This window comes from Trichomonas vaginalis, chromosome V, assembly GCF_026262505.1.
Source record: "Trichomonas vaginalis G3 chromosome V, whole genome shotgun sequence".
Lineage (NCBI taxonomy): Eukaryota > Parabasalia > Trichomonadida > Trichomonadidae > Trichomonas > Trichomonas vaginalis.
Window position 1 is genome coordinate 8,835,876 of NC_067207.1, and position 22,888 is coordinate 8,858,763.

General features: G+C 30.9%; 7 protein-coding genes and 1 pseudogene across 8 annotated transcripts; 6 read left to right on the forward strand and 2 right to left on the reverse strand.

The window, feature by feature from the left end:
• Window positions 1–163: 163 nt before the first annotated feature.
• TVAGG3_0302670 (regulation of vesicle fusion) lies at window positions 164–1,314 on the forward strand (the record flags this gene model as incomplete). Its single annotated transcript, XM_001581001.2, has 1 exon — window positions 176–1,180. The coding sequence occupies one exon, from the start codon at window positions 176–178 to the stop codon at window positions 1,178–1,180; it is 1,005 nt and encodes a 334-aa protein (XP_001581051.1).
• A 2,057-nt stretch (window positions 1,315–3,371) lies between these two features.
• Window positions 3,372–4,332, forward strand: TVAGG3_0302680 (annotated as a pseudogene). Its single transcript has one exon — window positions 3,766–4,310. A coding segment is annotated over exon 1 (545 nt).
• Window positions 4,333–5,693: 1,361 nt separating this feature from the next.
• On the forward strand, window positions 5,694–6,077 carry TVAGG3_0302690 (uncharacterized protein; the record flags this gene model as incomplete). The annotated part of the gene is made up of 1 exon (XM_001581002.1): window positions 5,694–6,077. One exon carries the CDS (start codon window positions 5,694–5,696, stop codon window positions 6,075–6,077), a length of 384 nt encoding a protein of 127 aa, XP_001581052.1.
• Window positions 6,078–6,546: 469 nt separating this feature from the next.
• On the reverse strand, window positions 6,547–7,629 carry TVAGG3_0302700 (protein of unknown function (DUF3447); the record flags this gene model as incomplete). The annotated part of the gene is made up of 1 exon (XM_001297352.1): window positions 6,547–7,629. A coding segment is annotated over one exon (1,083 nt), but the record flags the coding sequence as incomplete, so codon positions are not given.
• Window positions 7,630–7,768: 139 nt separating this feature from the next.
• On the forward strand, window positions 7,769–11,204 carry TVAGG3_0302710 (Rtr1/RPAP2 family; the record flags this gene model as incomplete). The annotated part of the gene is made up of 1 exon (XM_001297353.1): window positions 7,769–8,518. One exon carries the CDS (start codon window positions 7,769–7,771, stop codon window positions 8,516–8,518), a length of 750 nt encoding a protein of 249 aa, XP_001297354.1.
• Window positions 11,205–13,251: 2,047 nt separating this feature from the next.
• On the forward strand, window positions 13,252–17,197 carry TVAGG3_0302720 (memory T cell proliferation; the record flags this gene model as incomplete). Its single annotated transcript, XM_001581004.1, has 1 exon — window positions 13,257–17,189. One exon carries the CDS (start codon window positions 13,257–13,259, stop codon window positions 17,187–17,189), a length of 3,933 nt encoding a protein of 1,310 aa, XP_001581054.1.
• A 309-nt stretch (window positions 17,198–17,506) lies between these two features.
• Window positions 17,507–20,440, forward strand: TVAGG3_0302730 (armadillo (ARM) repeat-containing protein family; the record flags this gene model as incomplete). Its single annotated transcript, XM_001581005.1, has 1 exon — window positions 17,507–20,401. One exon carries the CDS (start codon window positions 17,507–17,509, stop codon window positions 20,399–20,401), a length of 2,895 nt encoding a protein of 964 aa, XP_001581055.1.
• An 870-nt stretch (window positions 20,441–21,310) lies between these two features.
• TVAGG3_0302740 (perineurial glial growth protein family) lies at window positions 21,311–22,089 on the reverse strand (the record flags this gene model as incomplete). Its single annotated transcript, XM_001581006.1, has 1 exon — window positions 21,334–22,077. One exon carries the CDS (start codon window positions 22,075–22,077, stop codon window positions 21,334–21,336), a length of 744 nt encoding a protein of 247 aa, XP_001581056.1.
• Window positions 22,090–22,888: the final 799 nt, after the last annotated feature.

The window sequence follows — 22,888 nt, forward strand, 5'->3', positions numbered from 1 at the left end:
GGATTAAATCAAATCCAGAAAGAATTCGATTTTGAATTTTAGCGAGATAGATGTTTTTATAGTGTGATATTTGCAATTTAGACATATGAGAGATTAACTATAAGAAAATTATATCCCTAAATTGTTGATCCGATAATAGTTTACACTTTTTCCGAATTTATAAAAAAGATCTTTGATGTTGGCAAAAAGTCTGCTTATTGATGAGTCTTCTGGAATTATTAATGATGGTGTAGTCAGAGACTTTGCCGCCCAAGGAATCAGAACAACAGATCCGAGAATTAGATATTATTTATGGCAATTTTTACTTCACTTGCTTCCAAATGATCGTTCGAAGTGGGAATCAACAATAAAAACACGATTTGAACAGTATTTCAAGTGGGTTAAGATATATTTTCCTGATACATTTGACTGGCTCGAAAAAGATTTTAGTAGCGAAAAGACTGTTAAAGATTTTGGTCTCAAAAATGATAGTATTATGACACAAATATACGGCGACGTGATTAGAATGCCAAATAAAGCTTTTATTGATTGCGGTATCGCAAAAAATGAAGAAGAAGTTTCTATGTACGCAAAAAGAATACAGCGAATACTATACTTATTTTCAAATCTCAATTCTGCTTACTCATATACTCAAGGATTTAACGAAATTGTTTTACCATTATATGAAATAGTTCTTAAAGCAAATCGCGTTCTAGGAGGTGACGATGACTTATCAGAGAGTATAACATTCTTTTTATTCCAAAATCTCGTAACAGGGACCGGACTCGGTGATTTATTCACAATGGAACAAGATTTCGAATCAGTGAATGGCAGATTCAAAGTTATTAACAAAATGATATACTTCTACGATAAAGATTTGTATACTTTATTCAATAATCTCGAAATTGATCCATTACAATTTGCTTTCCCTTGGGTAACGCTTTTATTCACACAGATATACACAGGAGAAAGTTTATTCCATATTTGGGATAAGTTTTTACTCAAAAAAGTGAATGTTCTTGAATATGCTATGGCAATGGCTTCTGCTCACTTAATTGAGGTGAAGTCATGTTTAATTGGTCATAATTTCAATGAAATATTAGAATTTCTTCAAAATATTCCTCCATTAGACGTAACAACGATTGCTGTGCTAGCTGAAGACGTTTGGACACAATATTGCAATGGAATCAAGTCTAAGTAAATCCTAATTTGTGTCCAAAAACTATTTATTCAAAAATTTTATTAATATATCTTTTTTTTTTAATTTTCTATTAAGATTTCTGTAAGGAACTATTTGTTTTCTATTATATTATAAAAATCAAATTTTGTGTTTTTCTAAATTAATTTTTTTTTAGAAAAGTTATTAATTCAATCCAAAACAAGATGGGCCCAAAAAAATTCAAACTTATTGTTAGTTACTTCATTTCTGATTGAAAATTTTATTCAAAATTTTTAAACTGTTGGTTATGGATAACTATAACGAATTACATATTTGATCAATGTGTATGCAACATTATAGCAATAAAATTCAAAATCAGTTTAGAATTTTGATCTGAAAAAAAGGTGACCAAACTATTTTTTGAAAGTCCGCCATAACTTTAATAGTACTATTTCAGCGTGTACAATGAATACAAAAATTCTAAGAGTGCCACATAAAATAGTACTTTAGACTTGAGTTAATGCTACCAAGCAAATGTTAAAAAGATGACTTTAGTGTTTTGATAATCAAAGATTAAAATCATTATTGTCTAAATCAATAATCATAACGACAGAAGTTAATGTTTTTTCATCAGTGCTTTAAATCCACTTTTAAAAGTATACCTCAAAAATCAAAATATCAAAAAAAATTGGCCGATAGGTTTGGCTTTAATTTTTGTCTGCTTTTATGATTTGATATGGATGTTATAATTTTAAAAGTTGAGCCAAATTCACCAATAGATTTTTGAGATTTGCAAATACTCAATAATTTTCAGCGTGTTATCTTTTATTAAAAGAACTATTTGGTTTCAGTATCATAGAAATTGATATTTACTTTCTATTTGAACCTTCATTTAGCTAATGATTTAGTAATACAGATTTCATCTAATCCTTATAAGAGAATTTTGAATTTGTTATAATAAAAAAACAAACAGATATAGCTTACACTTCTATAATAAAGATACCTTTTATAGAAATCAGTATGAAATGTGTTTTTTGACACGTAAAGCTCTCAATTCATTATAACATGTTTGTCGATTTTTATATATTTTTCGCTTTCATTATCTATGATATTAAAAATTATGTCATCAGAATGTGAAATAATTAAACAAATGCCCTGCGGGAAGTATTTTATACTAAAATTTATAAAAAAAATCACTGTACGTTTAGCCTACTGGTTATGTCGTGGGGTTCAAAGGCAATATGTTCAAATCAGTAAACACCCGTTTTTTTTATATTTTTTTTTAACAAGGTGAATATAACTTTTGATCGAAATCAATGAGTTACATGAATTATCATTTATCTAACTACAATTAAATTGTGAAAATATACTATCCAATATTAGCGTTTAATAAAATCAAAGATTATTGACTTATATTTTGAAAGTAATCTAAGCAGAATTTAGATATCCAAATTCTAAATATCTTCATGCTTAGATGCTAGATAATATATTCTTATTTGAAAAATTTATAATGTTATTATTTTCTTATTTGATATTTACTACAAGCAGAAAAGCATTTATATTGTAAATTAACAGATTATGATAATTATACTCGTTTTTATATGTTCTTAATGAAGAATATCAAACGTATTTCTATGAGTTTTAAAAAATGAAAAGTTTTAATATGGCTAATATATTTATTATCATTAATAGAATAAAAAAGTTTTTTTCGCATATCACTCGATGATTTACCTTCGAGTTTTGATAAATTTCGAAAAAATTTAAGGAATGCTCTTTGAATTTCTTTACCTATAAGCATATTATCTGCCGTATTATTTTTCGCTAATTGTAGAATTTTATTTAATTTTAATAATTAACCTTCTAAGCTTATTGAGAGATCACATTGTATATTTGATACGTAGTACATATGCTAAATCTGTAAATTAGATTGTAAGATATTGAACAAACGTTCTTAAACATTTTAGATTTTAGGGAATTACTGAATTAAACTATATTTCTTATATGATATCTTCATGTTTGGATGCTTTGGGTATAATTTATTGGGCTTTTTCTATCCAAATGTTTGGCAATGGTAACCCAATTTCTAACAAATTTATGATGGAAAAATTTATGACTTTTATAGAGCCGAAAAAAAAGCATAGAATGAATAAGACTATTAAAGATAAGCTGTAATTTGATTGTGAATTTTAAGAAAAGAATTTGGATTAAAATTTGAAATTCTTTTTTGGCGTCAAAAATTTTCTCACTGGGTTTTCGTCTATCAATCCCAGCTCATTATATACGCAACCAATCAAAAATCTGATATGGGAGTCCAAGGCTAACTTTTTGTTGTCTACCTAATAAAAGAGGAAGCAGCATTAGTGAGAATAATCGCAAATATTCAATTTAAATTATCTTTTTATTCTTAATTTAAAGTGACAAAAAGAATAAAAAACCTATTCTAAGGCATGTTGTTATGTAAATGAGACTAGACATCATATTTTATGTTATGAAAAAAAAATATTTAGAATTTTAGAACAAAATAAATAGAAAAAATAGCATAACTTATGGATGTGCGTATATTAAATTTAATAAATTAAGAACTGATAGAGAATTCCCTAGTTTCATTTGTTCTGGTCGTGATCTTGATGATAAAATCGTTGTTCATCCAAAAGATTTTCAGAGTATCCGATCACAATTAAAATATTTACGATTTGAAAAGAGTGGTATTCACCTCTGGGGTGTTTTCTCTGCTTGTTATTTTGCTCCTGGCGAGCCAATCGTGGAATATACAGGTGAACTTGTTAGATTATCTGTTACAGAAGCAAGACAGAAATATTACGAAACAGAGGGTAATCATGGCTCATATATTTTCAGACTTGATGACGATTTATATATTGATGCTACTCATAAGGGAGGAATTGCTCGTTTCCTTAACCATAGCTGCGATCCGAACTGTAAAACATGTGTTGTTGAAGCAGGAGGACAGCGCCATATTGTAATTTTCGCAAAAAAGAAAATCGAGCCATTCGAAGAGTTGACTTATGATTATAATCTTCCGTACGAATCCAAAGAAAAAGCTATTGTTTGCTTATGTGGATCGCCAAAATGCAGAGGTTACCTTAATTATACAGATAAAAAAGATATAGAAAACGAACCAGATGATATACCATACCCTGTTAACGAATCATAATAAAATGTTATAAACTATAGTGTATTTATATAATTATTTCAAATATTTTTCAAATTCAATTTGATTCATGGCTTAATCTTTTAGATATGAACAGAAAATAGGAATGGGATGATAGGCTATGCCAAATACTAACAGTTATAACTCTTCTTTGTTAATTACAATAATCACAATCCTGTTTTAGTGATGATTGTTGTCAAAAAAAAGTTTTATGAAATGCAATTCAAATTAGAGCCTTCTGACGATATTAAAGGCGAACAATTAGATGATGATAAGGAACTAGAGACCTCTTTCCTTAAAGAGATTGATATTATGCGGTCAGATATCGATTTTGACACGTTTAATAATCAAATTATTAAAATTCAATCTTACATTTCTGTAAATCCAGAGCTTGTGAAATTACTAACCAACATGGATGACTTCGAACTGTTTTTCGAGAACAGAATAATCGATTTAATACAAAATGGATTAAATTCTATCGAAACAATCAAATTATTCAACAATATTGTAGTACAGATTAACAGAGAGATTTTCGTACAAGAAGACTTTTTTGATTTACTTTTATCTCAGTTATTTGCAAATGAAACAGAAATTTCGCTCAAGCACTCAATTTTAATGCTTATATCAAATCTTGTAGTTGATAATAGAAATATTGCAATAGGATTGTATAATCAAAATCTTCACAACGAAATAATTAATTTTGTTACCTCAACAGAAGGCACTCCATACTACGATCAATGTCTTATTTATTTGAGTACAATATTTGAATCATTCTATTATTACGATATTGAAGACAACACGATATATTTAAATTTTTTCCAATATATAATTGAAAAGCATCAAATTCATTTACAAGGAATACTTTCATTTATATGGTCATTCATAAAAGAATCTAGGTTTGAAGAAACAGATGATTATTCGTTTTTTAAAACACGAAATTTTTTAATTCAACTAAATGACTGCTTAAATAACATTGACAATCTAGAAATTATCTTAAATATACTTATATTCTTTATTGAAGAGGATGATGCTCAAAGTTTCTTCGAAGAAATGAAGAATATTAATGAAAACAATCCCACAATTGCTTTTTCAATGATTGACAGTATATTGAATGTTTTATTCAACAGGGAAATGAAATCAATTGATACAAAATGGCCAAATTCGCTTTTTATAAGATTAATAACCAAATGTATTAACTTTGAAGATATGTCAGGCTTCTGTCTTTTGTTTACAGAAGATATGTGCCAATATATTGATTATTGCTCCCAAGCTCTTGATTTTCATATTAAATATGAAATTGTTGATTTATATCAAACAATTCTTAATATTCATGAGAACAATCCAACAATTTTTCTTCATATATTCAAGTATTCCCACTTTCAACAAATGATTGAACTGATTGATGGTGATAACTCTGAATTGTGTCAAAAAATCATCAATTTCTTCTTTCATTTCACATGTATTGCAGAAAGAAATAACTACATGTTCAATGCTGACCCAGAAGTTGTTCCATTTCTATTAAAAAATGTAGATGAGCACGAATATATTAACTATGTTGAGATTTTAGAACTTTTTAATACGACAGATTTCGCAAGTTTAATGGAATCTGCTCTAGAACTGATTGATGATGAAAAATACACAGAATTTTGCGACATTTTTTATCAAAAAATTGAAAACTTCAACAATAGAGAACAAACATCAATTCCTTTACCGGATTATATTTTTTCAAAGCCAGTAGATCTTGATTACTTTGATTCTGTTTTTGATTGAAGAAGATTTATAACAAAACTTGTCATTTGATTATGATTTTACTCATTAGTATTATTTGTTTGAATTTTATATTATAAATGTTTCTTTACTATTATATTCAGTTGCAATATGAAGGGCGGTTTTTCCATATTTATTTTTTTCATTGATATTTGCACCGTGTGAAATGAGAACTTCGGCAATTTTTGAATAGTTTTCATTTGCTGCATGATGAAGTGCTGTTTCTTCATCTTCATCTTTTTTCATTGATATTTGCACCATGTGAAATGAGAACTTCAGTTGTTTCTTTACTTTTATATTCTGTTGCAAGATGAAGGGCGGTTTGTCCATATTTATCTTTTTCATTAATATTTGCACCATGCGAAATGAGATGTTCGGCTATTTCTTTACTATTATTCCGTGCTGCAAGATGAAGAGTGGTTTTTCCATATTTATCTTTTTCATTAATATTTGCATCATGCGAAATGAGAACTTCAGCTGTTTCTTTACTATTATTTTCTGCTGCTTTATGAAGAGCAGTTTGTCCATATTTATTTTTTTCATTGATATTTGCATCATGTGAAATAAGAAATTCAACTGTTTCTTTACTATTATGTCGTGCTGCAATATGGAGAGCGGTTTTTCCATATTCTTTTCCATTGATATTTGCACCATGTGAAAGGAAGTATTCCAAAAGGGATGGAATATTAAAAATCAGTGAATAAAAAACGCAGTTGTTAAAATCATTAGTTTGATCGAAATAAACTAAAAATGCTTCAAGATTATTATATTTTGCACAATAATCTAAAACAATCTTGATATTGTACTCATTCATCAAGAATGTAACAAAATCAATATTGTGTGAAATAATTGCATATTCCATGCATTTATAATCTGGTTTTTGATATTTCAAACATTCACTCATTATCTCTGCATTTCCTCCTAAAAATGAAAATCTGAGACATGCTTCAGTTATTTCTGACTTAAATTTTGTTCTTAATAACTTGAAACAATCCACAGCTCCATGATAACAACATAATTCAAGTAATGAATATCCCCAGGATGAACTTGGATATAAATTGCTTTGAAGTCTTTGATATTTACTAAATTCATCTATTTCTGTGAATGAAATGAATCTTTCTAAGTCATTATACATAATAGCTCTGTATATTGTATTCTCTGTATGAATATCGAGATTTTTCAAATTATATTTTTTGAAGTCATCAGATTTGTATAATTCAATTTTATATTCTTTATAAAACATGAATCTTGAAAGTACCACAACATTTTTAACCTCGTTGACATGATATCCATCAAATATAAGTTTGGCAAGAGATAAATATGATTTTGCATAGCGATTATTATACGGAATGATATTTAAAATGTCTTTTATCATGCTTTTGGGGGAATATTTATTTGTATCAATCAATTCTGTTTTGATAATTTTGTAAATAGAGTTTAAATCTTCTTCTTTTTCCGTTTTCAGCTGATACAACACAATATATGAATCAATGTAGTATTTATAAATACTACGCAGTTCGCTGTATTTGTTTGGATGAACGTCTTGTTCGGACATTAGTAATTTTTAAAAAGAAAAATTTGTCTTTGTATTATTTTGACGAGTTTTGGAACTCCTTAATGCAGTTGAGTAAGGAAACAATTAAATGTAACTTTGGAGAAAAAGTGCAAAATTTTGTCACTTTTTTCTAAAATCCATGGATAATTTGCAATTTGCTGTTGATTTCTGTGAACCAATTGTCAGAGACGAGATATTTAATGATCCTCGACTTCAAGATCAACAGATTTTCAAAGAATTAATGATCGAAAGAAACTGCTCAGATTTATGTGGTTGGCCAAAGTGTGATCATCATATTAAATTAACAGAAGCTGTTCCAAAGGATCCAGTATTCTGCAGTACAGCATGTCGCAACAAATTCTTCAAGCATTTCGCTACAGAAGAGGAAGAAGATGGAGATCCAGTTCCTGCACCAATTCCTCTTGGCCCTATTGTCGAAAAGTTTACAGATATGAGGCCACCGAAGAAGCTTACGAAGTTCTCTTCTGATGAAATTGAAGGAAAATACGTCCGTGTTGGACCTTACAGAGATTTACTTAATGAAATCGAAACATGGGTTGGTGGACTACCTGTAACACCAGATCGCGGCATGAATGACAAACAAGAACGATTATTTGAACTTGTTAATTCAACTTTACAATCTATCGATACAGGACTCAAGAAAACGAATGCAGTCATATACTTCTTCGTTAATTTACGCGTTAATGACTTAGCAATGCTTTTAGACGCAGATCAAAATTTCAAAGACGCATTTTCTTTCGCAATGTTTGAAACAATGACTGGCCAAGATATGTCGCATAATATAGAAAAGATTGACTTCAGTTATAATACTTACAAAGATATTTTAACAATTTTAGACGTTATTCCGCCTCAGCCCGAGAAATATTAAAGAATAATACTGTTTTAATTCATTGTCTACCAGTTTATATACATATAGAGTATAAAAATTATAAATTTCAATTAATTTATTTATATCAAACATTTTTTATTAAAATTGTGAAATAGTAAAGGGAAGAAACATTCATTTTATACTATATTTTTAAATTTTTTGGAATGAATGAATAAAAAGAAGAAATTAATATAATTTTGAGCATAAACGTTATTTCCTTCTTCATTTTCGTTGTTATTTGAAGCGGAATATCCACACTTGTATTTGGAAGAATCGACGAAATCTGATTTCGAAATATTTGTTTTCAAATGAAATATTTGTGTTCCTAAATACTGGAGAATCTCTCATTGATGTATTGCTATCTGTTGTTGAATTTTCAAAAATAATTGTCAATCTTGTGCATCAAAAATCGTAGAAATCGCATTTTCGCGAATACAACAATAACTCATGAAAGTATTAGAATGCATAGAATGGATCAGAGAACTTGTATAAAGACCTTTATTTCTGATATAATTACATGCAGTAACTTTGAATATTGATGATTTATATGAATCAGATGATGATTGCTGATTAAAATAAGAGAATGTTTGATTGTTTTCAATGACATTGACACATGTTAGGTAGGAATCAGAGGTAATTGCTCCTGCAAGGTAACCTCCGTTATTGAATGAGAAGTCGAAACCGGGGATTATGTCTTCTAATGTCTGATTCACTTCTTCTTGCAATGTAAGCATGTGTTTGAGCTTTTTAGCGGAATTCATTATTAATTCAACTAACTTTAGACAAAACTCAATTGGAAGAATACTGCATGAACTTATGTAATAAATGGTTCATTGATAACAATTTTTGATGTTATATTTCTATAATATTAGATGATGTCTGAAAAATTCTTAACATGTTCAAATGAGCTGCATAAAACTTATGAAATCACTTACGAAACAGAAACTAGTTTAAATATGAATTTATATTCTACTACTATATCATTTAATAGTCATCAATAAAAAGAAAAATCGAATATGATTTTGAACATAATCGTTACTTTCTTTATTTTTTCCTTCTTTGATTTCATCGTTTTTTGGACTGGAATTATTGAATGTAGATAATATCAAATAAGGGCAATCGTTTTCAAACGAAATAAATGTATTCTTAAATATTGGTGAATTACTTGTATATGTAGTGTTATCTGTTGTTGAATTTTCAAATGTTATTGTGCATTCATATACATTAAAAATGTAATTCATATTGTTTTCACGAATACAACAATAACTCGTGAAAGCATTAGAATACCAAAAAGTAATCAGATAACCACTTGGACTTTTATTTCTTATATAATTACATGAAGTAACTTTAAATATTAATGATCTATATGATAAAGATGTTTCATGGAAATTAAGTCCACCGGATGTTTGATTGTTTTCAATGACATTGACACAAGTTATGTATGAATCAGAGGTAATTGATGTTGTTCTATAACCTCCATTATGTTTTTTGACTCTATTTTGTGTAATATTGCATTCATTCATGATTATAAAGCCATTAACCATGAAAGTTGTAAGCAAGCAGTCTTGTTCTGAACTGCCGCAGTTGGAAACTAAAGTTTCATTAGCATGATTTTTGTAATTTGGTATTTCTGAAACTTGTATGGAAAACGAAGGTCCAGCATTTGAATTTGTTGAGTTAATGAATGAATTTTTTGTTTGAACAAATTCACCTTTGTCGTAAAAGTAGAGAGAACCTCCTTCTTGTGACCCGGAGGAACAAGATTCGAATTTATTTGTTGTCGCATATGTTTTAGCGTCATTACTTGATGTTGAAATTCGAACAGCACCGTTTGGACTTAATTCAAGAAAAAAACAACTTGAAACAAAGTAGTTTAAGTTGTTCGATCTTGAAAATTCAGTGCTGCTGTTATAATGCTGTTCGTCATAGCTTGATCCTGGGAATGCAAATTCCCAGGAGATATTGACTTCACTACGGCCAAATTGATTCTATCGTTTTAAAGACAAAAAATGATTTTTGGGTATTATTAGGGTCATATGTACTAATGTTTTGTTGTCACAATATCCCCTTATTTTTCGTGGTGTAAGCATGTTGTTTTTTCCCCATTGGGGACGACTGAAAAGTGACAAGATAAGTTCGAGATGTCAGAGATTTTTAGTAAACTGTCAAAAAATAATCAAAAGATACGGACACTCCCTTCTAACCAAAATTTTGGCCTTAAACTCCAGCTGCAGGCTATACATATTATGCATATGTAGAATACATAGTTTGGAGAAAATCGGCAAATACAATCTAGAGTTATATCATCATCCAGAATTATCGAGAAAAATCTCTTAAATACCACGATAGTACAATCCAGTACAAGTAGCATATCAGTGCTATATCATAAAACGAATTATATATCAATATAATGCCGTATATTTGATTCAATTTACAATATTGGTATAAAATTGAAGCTTACTTTATCATGCACTTAGTACTAACAAGTTCAAGGATCTCATATGTCTACTACAATTTTAACATTGCATGTTGAAACTTGTAATATGAAAATAAATAGACTAAAAATTTTTTATACTACTCTTTTCATCGACGTGTTTTACTGATTTAGCTCATATTTGTGAACTTCGATTTTTTTAGTGTCTTGCTTTTACTACTTTTGGTTATTGTGAACAATATGAATCTAAAGTTATCCGTTTCTTACAATCTATTGCATTAAATAAAAATTAAATTATTTATCCTTTGTCAAAACATCTTTAAACATATAGCTTTTAGAATTGATTAGACACAAAAAACTAGTACATATACTCATTTCAGTATATATGTTTGTGTAAATGAAATCAATCTGTAGTATTGTCTATAGTTTATCAATACCGATATAATATGTTGTGGTTGAAATATATTACATAGATAAGTGATATGGGATACTAAATCTTGAGAAACTCAATTCAGGATTTAAAGATTAATAATGAATAACTCATACACAACAATTATAGATAGAGGAAAGCCATTAACAATCATCAAAATTATGAAATACAAGAATAATATCCTGATATATTGATTGGAAATATTTATTTTAGAGATCATCAAATTATTATATATTCTTTTTCAAGAAAAGCATATAAGGAGTATAAACATAAATCATATAGTACTATAATCACAATGTTAAAGAGAGAATCTTGAAGATTGAGAAAATTTTTGACGCCTTCTTTTTTTTTGAAAATTAGCCGATGATATGCTTAAGCTAAAAATTACTAGAAGCGGTGTGATATAATTTATATAAAAAAACTCATAATTGCCATTATTATTGGTACATATAAAGTCAAATTATAATTTGCAGTTATGCTTTAATCAAAATCTATATTGAAACGCTTTGTCACATCCATTAAAAAGGCTGTCGCATATAAATCCAAACATTTGCTTGGTATGTACTTTTCCATTTTAACGTCCTGATTGATATAAGCATGTTTTACACTTTAAAATAGTAATTATGACAACCTGTACACCATAGAAGTAGGCTATAACAAGAAAAATTAGATTGACATCGAATAATTTCAAGATTTAGAAACAATTTGTAGCTTTCTCAATTATCTAGAGTTAAAATTCATTTATAATGAGGTCATATATTTTAATTATCTTGTAATAAGGGTTTCGTTTTGCGAAAAAAACGTACAATACGCAATTTCGCTAAAAAACATTTAGCTAGCAATTTCGACCTTTGACTCCACTCAAGACGTCACTTTTTTAATTTTGCGGTATCATATTTTTGGAAAATCTTTATGAATATTATATAAAAAGTCTCTTTAATATCTATATTTCATATTTTTATCGATTTTTAAGGTTTTGGCGAAAAGTATTCAATTATTTTTGCTATTTGGTCGGGTAAATGTCAGATTTGCGACATTTTCTGATATGATATTCAGATTCTACGTTTATATAGTAATTTATGCTTTACATGTATTTTATATAAATTTTTATTGAATTCAAATATTCAATAGTTTTTTTATGCTAGATTAGTTGTATTTATTTAAATATATTATATTGGCAACCTTTCTTTACCCTGTCCTAATAAACGCATTTTGTAAAAAAATATAGTGCATCAGTTTCGAACTAGCGTCCCGGGTACCCAATAATAAGGGGTAATAACCATTCGACCATTTGCCACGTAAAGCATCGCCGGATTTTTTTTATTTAATCACTCCCAAAACACTGTTTTGGCTTATTGGAAGCATATCAGACATAATCGCCATAATCAAAAAATCTATATACCCAATAAGTAATAAATTTGTCGATATAGATTTTCCATAAAATTAGTTTTTAGTCTGATCTTAAAATAAATTTAATTTTTTATAAAAAAAAATCACATTTAAAAGTACCTTTTTAGTAGCTCGAAATCCTGTTGGTGGATTTCGGGCGTACTTCAAAATTAGCTTTTCTTCTACATATGCAAGCTATATTTTAAATATGGGGCAAATCGGATCGGCGAAAGGAGTTTAGTTACCTTTTCTGAAAATCAAATTGGCTCTATTTCGTTTCTGTTTTACATATGAATCGTATATGCAAAAGTATTATTCAAACGAAACAAGTATCATGTTGATTCAATTGTCATTGATTCCATCATGCAACGACGAATTTTATTCAAAGGAGAAAAAAAAATTAATCGAAAAACGGAACAAGATTATGTATTGAGGAATTTAATAAAAATCACCACTCAATTTTTTTCATTTAAAAAGTGTCAAAAATGGGAGAGGTAGATTTGAATGTAGAAATACAAGAAATGGTTAAAAACAATGCAGAATATTTTCGCCGACTTCATTTAGAGCGAAAAGCTTTAGCCATTGCTAAAGTTCCATCATATTGGGAAAATGAAAAAATTCCTCCAAACATTATCGGCCCAGCAGCCAATTTTTTCAACAACCCTCCTCTTATAATCAACTATGTCATTAACAATTCTCGACCAAAATCAATTGCTCGTTCAAATCCAAATACACAGTTGTTTGTTTTCGACAAGAATTTATCAGATGAGCTCTATTCTCGACCATTAGATGAAATTTTAGCGCAATCAGCACCACTCGTTTCAATTCTTTCTTTAGCAGATGTTCACGCTTTTAAAGATATCAGATTAACTTATTCTTTACCAACATTTCAATACGTTCCTTTCACAATATCTTTCGAAAGTTTAATGTGCAAATTTAAAATAATTGAACCGCTTTATTTTACCTTATTTTTATTTGATGATACAACATTTGAACAAATATCAGAAACTTACATATATCCATGCAACAATGACACTTGCTTTTTGGATACAATACCTGTTCCAAGCCCAGTCTTTAATATTCCTGTAGATAAAACAAGTTCTGTTAAAATTATCGTTTGCCTTACAAGATTGCTTCATAAAGATGGTGGTGAGGACTTTGATAATTACTACCTCAATCCTTCAGGCGTTTCAACTGATAAACTTCACGAAATTTGTTTGAATATCAATCATAAGAACATTTTCTCGATTTTTGGCTTTTCTGAGATCTCCCTTCCACAAGTTATTGCTGGTAATACACTTGAACTTACGAAATTCATCAAAACATCAACAGTTAGCGTTTCATTTTTAGAAAATTATTTCAGATATCCACTTGAAAACGAACAAACCTTCCCAATAAGCGTCAAACTGAAAATTACAAAGGTTCCTTACCAGCAAAAGGGCATGTATCCGTACGAATATTACACAAACCACGTAAATATCAGTTTACATAACTCTTTCTTCACTTTTCCACCGGGAATGCGCGGTAGAAACCTTTATTGTATAGTACAGGTTGTCCATAACGGTTCAGTTTTCTCAGAATATAAAAGTTTTTGCCAATATCACGTTGAAAACCCACAGTTCTTCGATTCCTTTAAGTTACAGTTACCTCCTGACCTCAACAATGACTCAGAACTCGTTTTCAAGTTCTTCCATGCCGTAGTTAAAGGAGAAGTTAAAGATAGATCTCAAGATTCAGGAACAGCATCGATAAAACTGTTCAATAATGGTCTATTCTTGGGAGATGGACGTCATACAGTTGGTATTTCTTACGATGGAACCCCGGTTAAGCCTACAGAAACAAATTGTTTCACATTTTCAACAGTTTTGAATTCTATCGTATATACAAACTCAAAGACATGCCAATCCATCTTCAGCGGTAACTACAATGAGATCGTTCTCCCCGGATTGAACGAAATTCTCCCTATTGTCTATGTTATTACGGACAACCTCCTTGAAAACATCAAAGAAGGCAAGAAGGGAGCATTCAAGATGTTCCTGAAGCTCCTAAAGCTCTTTCCAAAGGAGAGATCTACGAATTTTATGCTTTACTATGTCCGAAATCTCGCTTTGAGAGGAATGACGGACTTCTCGTCGATGTTTATAAAGACCTGGATCAAATATACGGAGCATTCTTTCTCTACAAAACGATCAGATCTTCATTATTCGTGGATACTCTTTGAACTCCTCGTTAAATCGCTTGCCATTGACAAGCCACATACGAAGCTCCTCTTAGAACTCCTCTACAAGCTTACTTCGTATTTCCCTCAATTCAGAGATGCACAACAGAACGTTGGCCTTGACTTGAACAAGTCTTTTTCGATATTTGAGCGCGATATCTTTGAGTTTGTCGATAAAAATATCGTAATTACGATAGTTTCGCATCATCTCAAATCATTAGACGTTTCGCAGCCATACGATGCCTCTCTTTTCAAGAATTTCTTCCAGAACTTCTTCACTCCGAGGACATTTACCCTTTTCTGCCTTCCTTTGAAAAATGGCGATACATTATTGAACCAAGTCATCCTTCCTCACCTCAGAGCTCTTGATCCCTCGAAGCCCATTATCGAGGAGGTCTTCAAGCACATATTCTCCATGCTCCTTACCTTCGAACCCGAGGAACAATTACTATTAACAACAGGAATGGTTCCTCTCCTTGAAATTGTCGGCAACATGACTAACATGACGCGCCACAAGATCATTTACTCACTCACCGTTTGTATCTTTATCGTGTACAACGTAGAAATCAAAGAATTTAACGATAAAGTTGCAAATTTTGCCGAATTAATTTTGAGGTGTTCGATAGTGAACACAGAAACAGCTGTTAGCGAGGATAACGATGAAGAAGACTCCATGAGACAATGGCGATCTCGAAAAGGCTCCATATTCAGTATTCCTGCCGATTTCGAATGGGATGCATTGTCATTTTGTTCTCAAGCAATTTGTATCAAATGGTGCAGCCAATTTTCCAATTTGAAGATCTTCAATTCCATATTAGTTCCTTTCTCAGACGTGATACTTGCTTTGTCATTGCAATCCCACTATTTCAGGTTGTTGGATGAATTCGCACAGAACCATTTCGATTTGATTTTCTCTCCTGAATCAAATCTGAAACACGTTGTAAGATGCATAATTTCAACGCCAACAAAGAAAGGAATTAACTACTTGTGTTCATTATATCAGTTGGAACAGAATAAGCTTGGAAACAACCATATAATGAACGCTTTGACTGCAAGAGCTTTGTATTTGTGTCCTCCTTTCAACGGCGTTGTTGATTTATTTACAGGAACTCCTTTCGAAGAAATCGTAAGGAATTTCAACAAATCAATCAATGTTTTGTCAACAACAATGAAGGATGCAACAGCAAGGATAGAAGCAAGAGAAACAATTGCTAATCTAATCGCTCATTCACCTGATGCAAGAGTTAAAGCTCTTTTATCTCTGTCAGATGAATTCGAAGCATTTGATTTGGATTACGAAGCAACAATGGCCGTGATACAAGCAATGGGATTAGTCGCTTATTACACGAAAGACGTGTTTAAGAACGCTATAGATGTTCTTGAGAAAATCACGCCTTCAATAAGAATGGAAGAGAGTAATTACATCAAAGAAAATATCAGAGGAATCGCAAATTCTGAATATTTCTGCGCTTTCGGTTTCATAAAATTGGCAAATTTGGCTCTTCATTTGTCAACGAAAGTCCAGAGGTTGCATTTGAAATTGTCCAACGCTCTCATACCTTTATATATTGAGAATGGTCTATACAAGGAATTGTCACAGATATTGACAAATTCAATCAAAGACAATTCAATAGAAACTCCAATTTACCAACTCAATATTTCTGACTTCTTTTACATAAAAAGTGACAACTTCGACCTAATTGTCCACCTCACAAATCCTTACCCTAGCGAAGCAGCATTAGCCATCATCAGAGAGATCTTCAAGATCCATATTTTAGAGATATACATAAGAGCCCTCAAACAAGAAAATCCAACAACATTTTATTTTTATCTTTCCTTCAAAGAGAAGGTTTACTTGAAGACTGCACATCCAATGCCATCATACAAGATATCTACACCTGTTAAATCCATCGAAAAAGTTACATTATCAGATTCAGAGTCACAGATCTTGAATTTGAAGATGAAATCAGCACAAATCGATGATTTGGTCAAACAGAAAGACTTCTTGAAGCTCCAGAAGTTGTTACAAGAAGTATTATATCCTGATCCAAGAAAATCTCTCAAAGTTGTTGATGAATTCGATAAATCCATACATAATGCTGTCATTGCTCACGGTATTTGGGGTGCTGATAACCCTGAAAGCATCGAAAAGCAATTTATGTACGAAGCAATCCTCAAAAACTCTGGAATTGATATTTAATTTATTTCTCTGTTTTTATTCTGTATATATTTATCATTTTCTTCTTTTTTCTTTTTGGAATTTATATGTAAATGTTGTATATTTTTAATTTCATCAAATATCTTTAACCAATGAATTACCTAAGGCCAGAGCATTGCAATTAATACAGATTTGTCTTTGATTTTTATAAAATATAATATTGAAAATTTAATTTTTAGAAACAAATGTAAATCTTTTAAGCAAATTTTATGTGACTTTATTAGTATATTTAGAATTTCGACGTTGATGAGTTCGTTTCCATGTCTTAGTCAAAATATCCTTCAAAAAAAAATTCATTTATGAGTTCAACATTACAAAAATTACTGGAAAAAGCGAAGAACATTCCTACAGATAACGTTAAAGAAGATGTGGAGTGTTTAGGAGATTTGCTTACACACGGAAAGATATATTTTGACTTTTGTTTTTCGAGATTTCAATTGGTTGCTGACAAACCAGAAGCACAAACAGTTATTCAGCGTATCATCGGGTCAGAAAATGATCCAAATTACTATCTACCGTTTGTTGGTCTTCTTTTGGGCAAAATTTCTCCATCAGAATCTGCAAAGTTCCTATTTAATTTACTTACAACAGACAAAGCACCCGCATTATGCGGATACATTCTTATTCAAACAAGTACAAATCTATATATTAAAGAATTATGTACTTTATTATTTAATTCGATTCCTGGTCCATCAAAAATATTAATGCGCGATGATTTACTCTTCAGATACTTAGGGTTAGGCGGAAATATGGATTTCGTTGTCAATTGCCTTGAAAAAATCCCAGCAAATAATTCTTACCAATTTTACCAGGAATTTCTCCTATTTTTCACTTGGCTAATTGGAAATGGATGCAAATCCGAGAAACTCTTATCATTAGCTATTGATATCGCTGTTACAAATCCAGATCCATTAACTTTAATCCAGGTTATTCATCAATCGGATTACAATGTGCCAAAAGCATTTGCAGATTGGATTGAACAAAATCTTGATAGCAATGCACCAAAATTCGAAGACAATCGTAAGATTTCATTACCAATTGACAAATTACCACCTTTACTTCGTATCCAGTTGATCAAACCAGCTACATCAGCACTCAATACGCCAAGATTTGTCCGCTCTGTTAAAATTAACCACGGTTGTGCTCCAGAAGTCATGAAACGCTTAATTTCAGAAAATGATCCTAAATTAGTTCACGATTTAGCAATTTCTAGTCCAAGATTAGTATTACTGAACCAAGAAATCCCTATTAAATACACTCTTCTTGCAATGGCTGCGATTAAAAATCCAAATTTAGTATATTTGTTTCTTGGTGAGTTTTGCAAGCTCGAACCAGAGAAACAATACCAAGATTTGATTTCTGCTGCATGTTATGGCCTCCAGATAATCTCAGAAAGAAATGCCAGAGCTGTTTCTTTAGTTTTTCCTAAAATTAGATCAATTTTAGACGCAAACATTAATCCTTCCATTAATAAATATCTGTTACTGGCATTATCCAATGCCGTAATCCAAGATGGCCTCCACAGTGGCTTTATTTGGAGAGATTACAAATGCATCTTAACTCCGACGGAAACAGAGTACGAAGACCCATTATTAGTTCACAATGCCATCACTACATTAATAACCAGTAAGGATCCGGACTATTGCGAGGCCGCGGAATACCATTTATTACAACTCTCCAAACAAAACAGGCCTTTGGTCGAACTCGCGATACTCCAGATACCACCAGAAAAATTATCTAAGTATCCGCAGCTACTCAATCTTCGTCCGAAACTTTGGGAAGCAGCAGATCCGAAAACGGACATGTTACAAGTCAAAGTTCTTAACGAGATGAAGAAACCGAAGACATTATTCAGAAGGCTTATGATAGCTACAGCAATCGGAGCTTTTCCTGATGCTTTCCATGACAGGAAAAATATTCTGAAATTTGCCGAGGATATTTTCAATGCAGGCAAGGATATTTATGGTGGCAAGCTAGCGTATATACAAGAACCTGAACTTGAAGAACATTTACAGTCAAAAGACGAAGATATAAGATTTGCAGCCGTTTATGCTATTACTATGCTCATTGCCAATGGATTATTAATACCGTATAGATATGAAAAGAAACTTATGACAGCCACGTCCGATCAATCCTCTCTTGTACGTATTATTGCCTTATTTGGTATTTCTTTCTGCAGAATTTCAACTCCAGAAGTAAATATCAAGAGAGTACTTAAAGACAAGAAATATGGCACAGAAGATATGATTGGTTTAGGTTATTGTATCACATCTTCAACAACTCAGCTTGTTAACTTCCTCAGAAGCGAATACAAGCTTGTTTCAAAGATTCCATACTTGTGGGCCCACGTTTCTGAAGCATGTAAGTTCCTTTTGTTTAAGGATGATATTTGCGAAGGAGATCCAATCGGTTTAGCTCAATACATCCATTTAACAATCAAAGATCCAGATACAGATCGTTTGGTCCAGCAGCTTCTCGAGCAAACAGAGAAAACTCCTGAAATTTTTGGAGCAGCACTTTTGGGAACGATTCCATTCCTTCCATTCAGCCACTGCCCACTTATATTGGATGAGCGTCAGAGAAAGATATTTGAAGCTATTCCAGATGGCGAAGATTACGAATTATTGAAAGCAATTATCAAACATCCAAGATTAGCCCAAAAAGAACCACAAAAAGCTGAAACAACAACTTCTACAGTGGATAGAATCAGAAATCAATATAAGACACTTCCATCGTCAGAATTTATGTCACTTTTATCGGCACTTTCAAACCCTCAAAAATTAGAATTAATTTCAGAGAAAAAAGAATATTCTTTATACGTTGCCGCCAAGCTTAACAACCTTGAAGAAGCAGGAAAGCTGATTGGCTGCATGGACTGGGATGATTTCTCCCTAAAAGCAGCTTCCGCAGCGTTTAAAGACTCAATTTTGGAAATTTTACCTGTAATTTTCAATGAAACCTTGGATATCGAAAGAATGTCAATGTTCTTAGCATTCGTTATCTTCGAGGAAAGGATTGGTAAAGAAAAAGCTGTAGCAATGTTACCTTGGATGTTATCTCAAATTCATCCATCAGATGATCTCGTCAAACAGTTCCAGAATGCTAATATATCAACTAAGGATATCGCCCATGCTCTTATTTTGACAAATCCTGAAATATCTGAATCGAATTTCTTTGAACTTTTTGACAAATAAATTATTAGATGTTTATTTGAAATAAATTAACAAAAAAAGTTTATGTTTTTTAATAATATGTAACAAATTAAGGATAGTTTTTATGAATTAACAAAACAAAAAGAATATAAAACTAATATTGTCTGTAATTGTTCGATTTCTAACATTTGTAGATAGTAAAGCAAATTTCGAGTATTTGTGTTGAGTGACAACAAGAAATTTTGAGTAAATAAGGAAATATTACTTAATATTCCGGGAAAATCGAGTAAAGTCAGCTTATATATAAAGCAAAGCATGTGATCATGCTACACAAATATATTTCGAAGTTATTAAGTATCGAGTTCTTTCCATCTTGGTAGATTTGAAACGTTTTTGAATTTTTTAGTTAAATCCGAAACTTTCTTGCCATTTTTAGAAAATATAGAGTATTCTCTATATATTGTTTTCCATTGTTGACCAAATTTTTTAACTGCATTAAATAAAACGTCAAGTTCCTCTTCTGTCCAGGTTCCTGGTGTCATTTGTGCCTTTTTAGGTTTTTTGGAAAAATATTTCTTGTTTAATTTCATAGGTTCTTGAGGATTATAAATATCATGCGAAACGTATTCTGAATATGAATTCAGAATATTTCTGTATTGGAAGGATACAACTGGAAGAGTCCTAATAAAAGCTTTAATCTCTTCATCAGTTGGTTCAGTACTCATTTGATGTTTTTGGGGAAAAAAAGTGACGTTGTTTCTACCTTGTTATCATAAAATAAGAGAAATGAGTAAATTTAAAGCACCATATGATAACTACATGAGGTGTGAGAACTGAATAGGTTTTTTTAACAGCTGTAATACATATAATAATATGATAAATTCATATGAAACAAAATATTATCAAATTTTGAATTAGATTAGAAATGAAATATATCGTAATATAATATAACTCGTTTATTTACTAACACTAATTTATTGAGCGGGTTCGATATTGCTCATTAATTTGCAAGTACAAAATCTTTCATCGTTGGCAGATCCGCAGGAACATGAAAATGATTCAACGCCACAAGATTTAATAACGTGCCCACTATGGCATGTATTAGCGCAGTTTTTGCAGATATATCCCGAGAGTTTGCAAGTTTCGCAGATGTAAGCTTTTTGGCTCATTTCATCGCTTCCTGATAATAGGAATGTGCATAATGGAATTGGTGTTGGTGGATTTGTAGGTGGTCGAATTTTACAAGGAAAATCTTGTGAAGGATCACCACAGTCACAATAGCCATGACTATTTCCGTGTTTACAAACACCTCTATGACCGCAGTGGCACATGTAGTAACAGGCTTCGCAAGAAATTCTAGGACCAACTAAGTGGCACTGTTCGCAGTTGAACATTTCCATTTGTATACTATCTTTTCCGGAATGGAGGAAATTGCATTGTCTTGGGCATTGTGCTGGTATATTCATATCATTTTCGACAGGGTGCTCCAAAAAGCAATGTGATTTATCAAATCCGTAGCCACACCAGCAATATCCAACATGATATCCTAAATCTACAAGTTCATGGTTTCGATGGCAAAAATTTGCACAATTTTCGCACATTGTTTCATTTGGACCGAAATGGCATGTTTTGCATCTGAATAAATGTTGGGTAACGGGGATTTTACCACATGTTCTTATTGTACACTCGGGTCGATCAGATCTTTTGCTGTCAGTCATTATTTTTTTTTTCCTAGTCAAATTTAATCAAAGCAGTTTACTGATAATCAATACCTATTCACCTCATCAAACGACGGCAAGTAATTGCAATAAAGAAATCTTTTGATTGACAGCATAACTCTTCTAATTCCAAAGCAAGTAATGAACTTAGTGAACATTTTGCAATTTTGTTCCAGAATGAATCAAAAATATAGCCCGAGTTCAACGCCACAAATACAGTGACCATAATCTTACAATGGGATCCGTTTTTTTCAGAATTTTCTGATGTCAGTTCATATTTCATATACAAGATAATATCTCTTTGCAAAGAATATTCAACTATAGAATCTATGCCAAAGAAATTATCAGAAGAATTACATTAATTCCCAAAAAATATTAAATAAAAAAACTTTCACAAAGCTTTAGCACATACTCAAGCTTCAATTTCACGTAAATTCCTACAGTATTTAAAATTTATATTGTTTAACGATATATTTATTAAAAATTTCAAAATTATTTTTTATTTTTTTATGACTAATGTATTGAATTATTGATTATTGATATTACTGAACTTAGACAATGACAGTTACAACAAACTCTCTTTAATATTTATGAAAAAATTAAGATCATTTAATAATATCTTTTCTTAAGGTTCCTAAGTCGTTTTATGTTTTGACCTATTGTAGAGTTATATGTGTTCATTCAGATTTCTTGAGGTTTCTAGACTTGAAGAAATTGTTACTTTAAAAATATTAATTTCATTGAAATTTAATAGTTGATAGAAATAGATTAAAAATTAGAGCAAATTCTATTCCAAAAAATATCCGAAAAT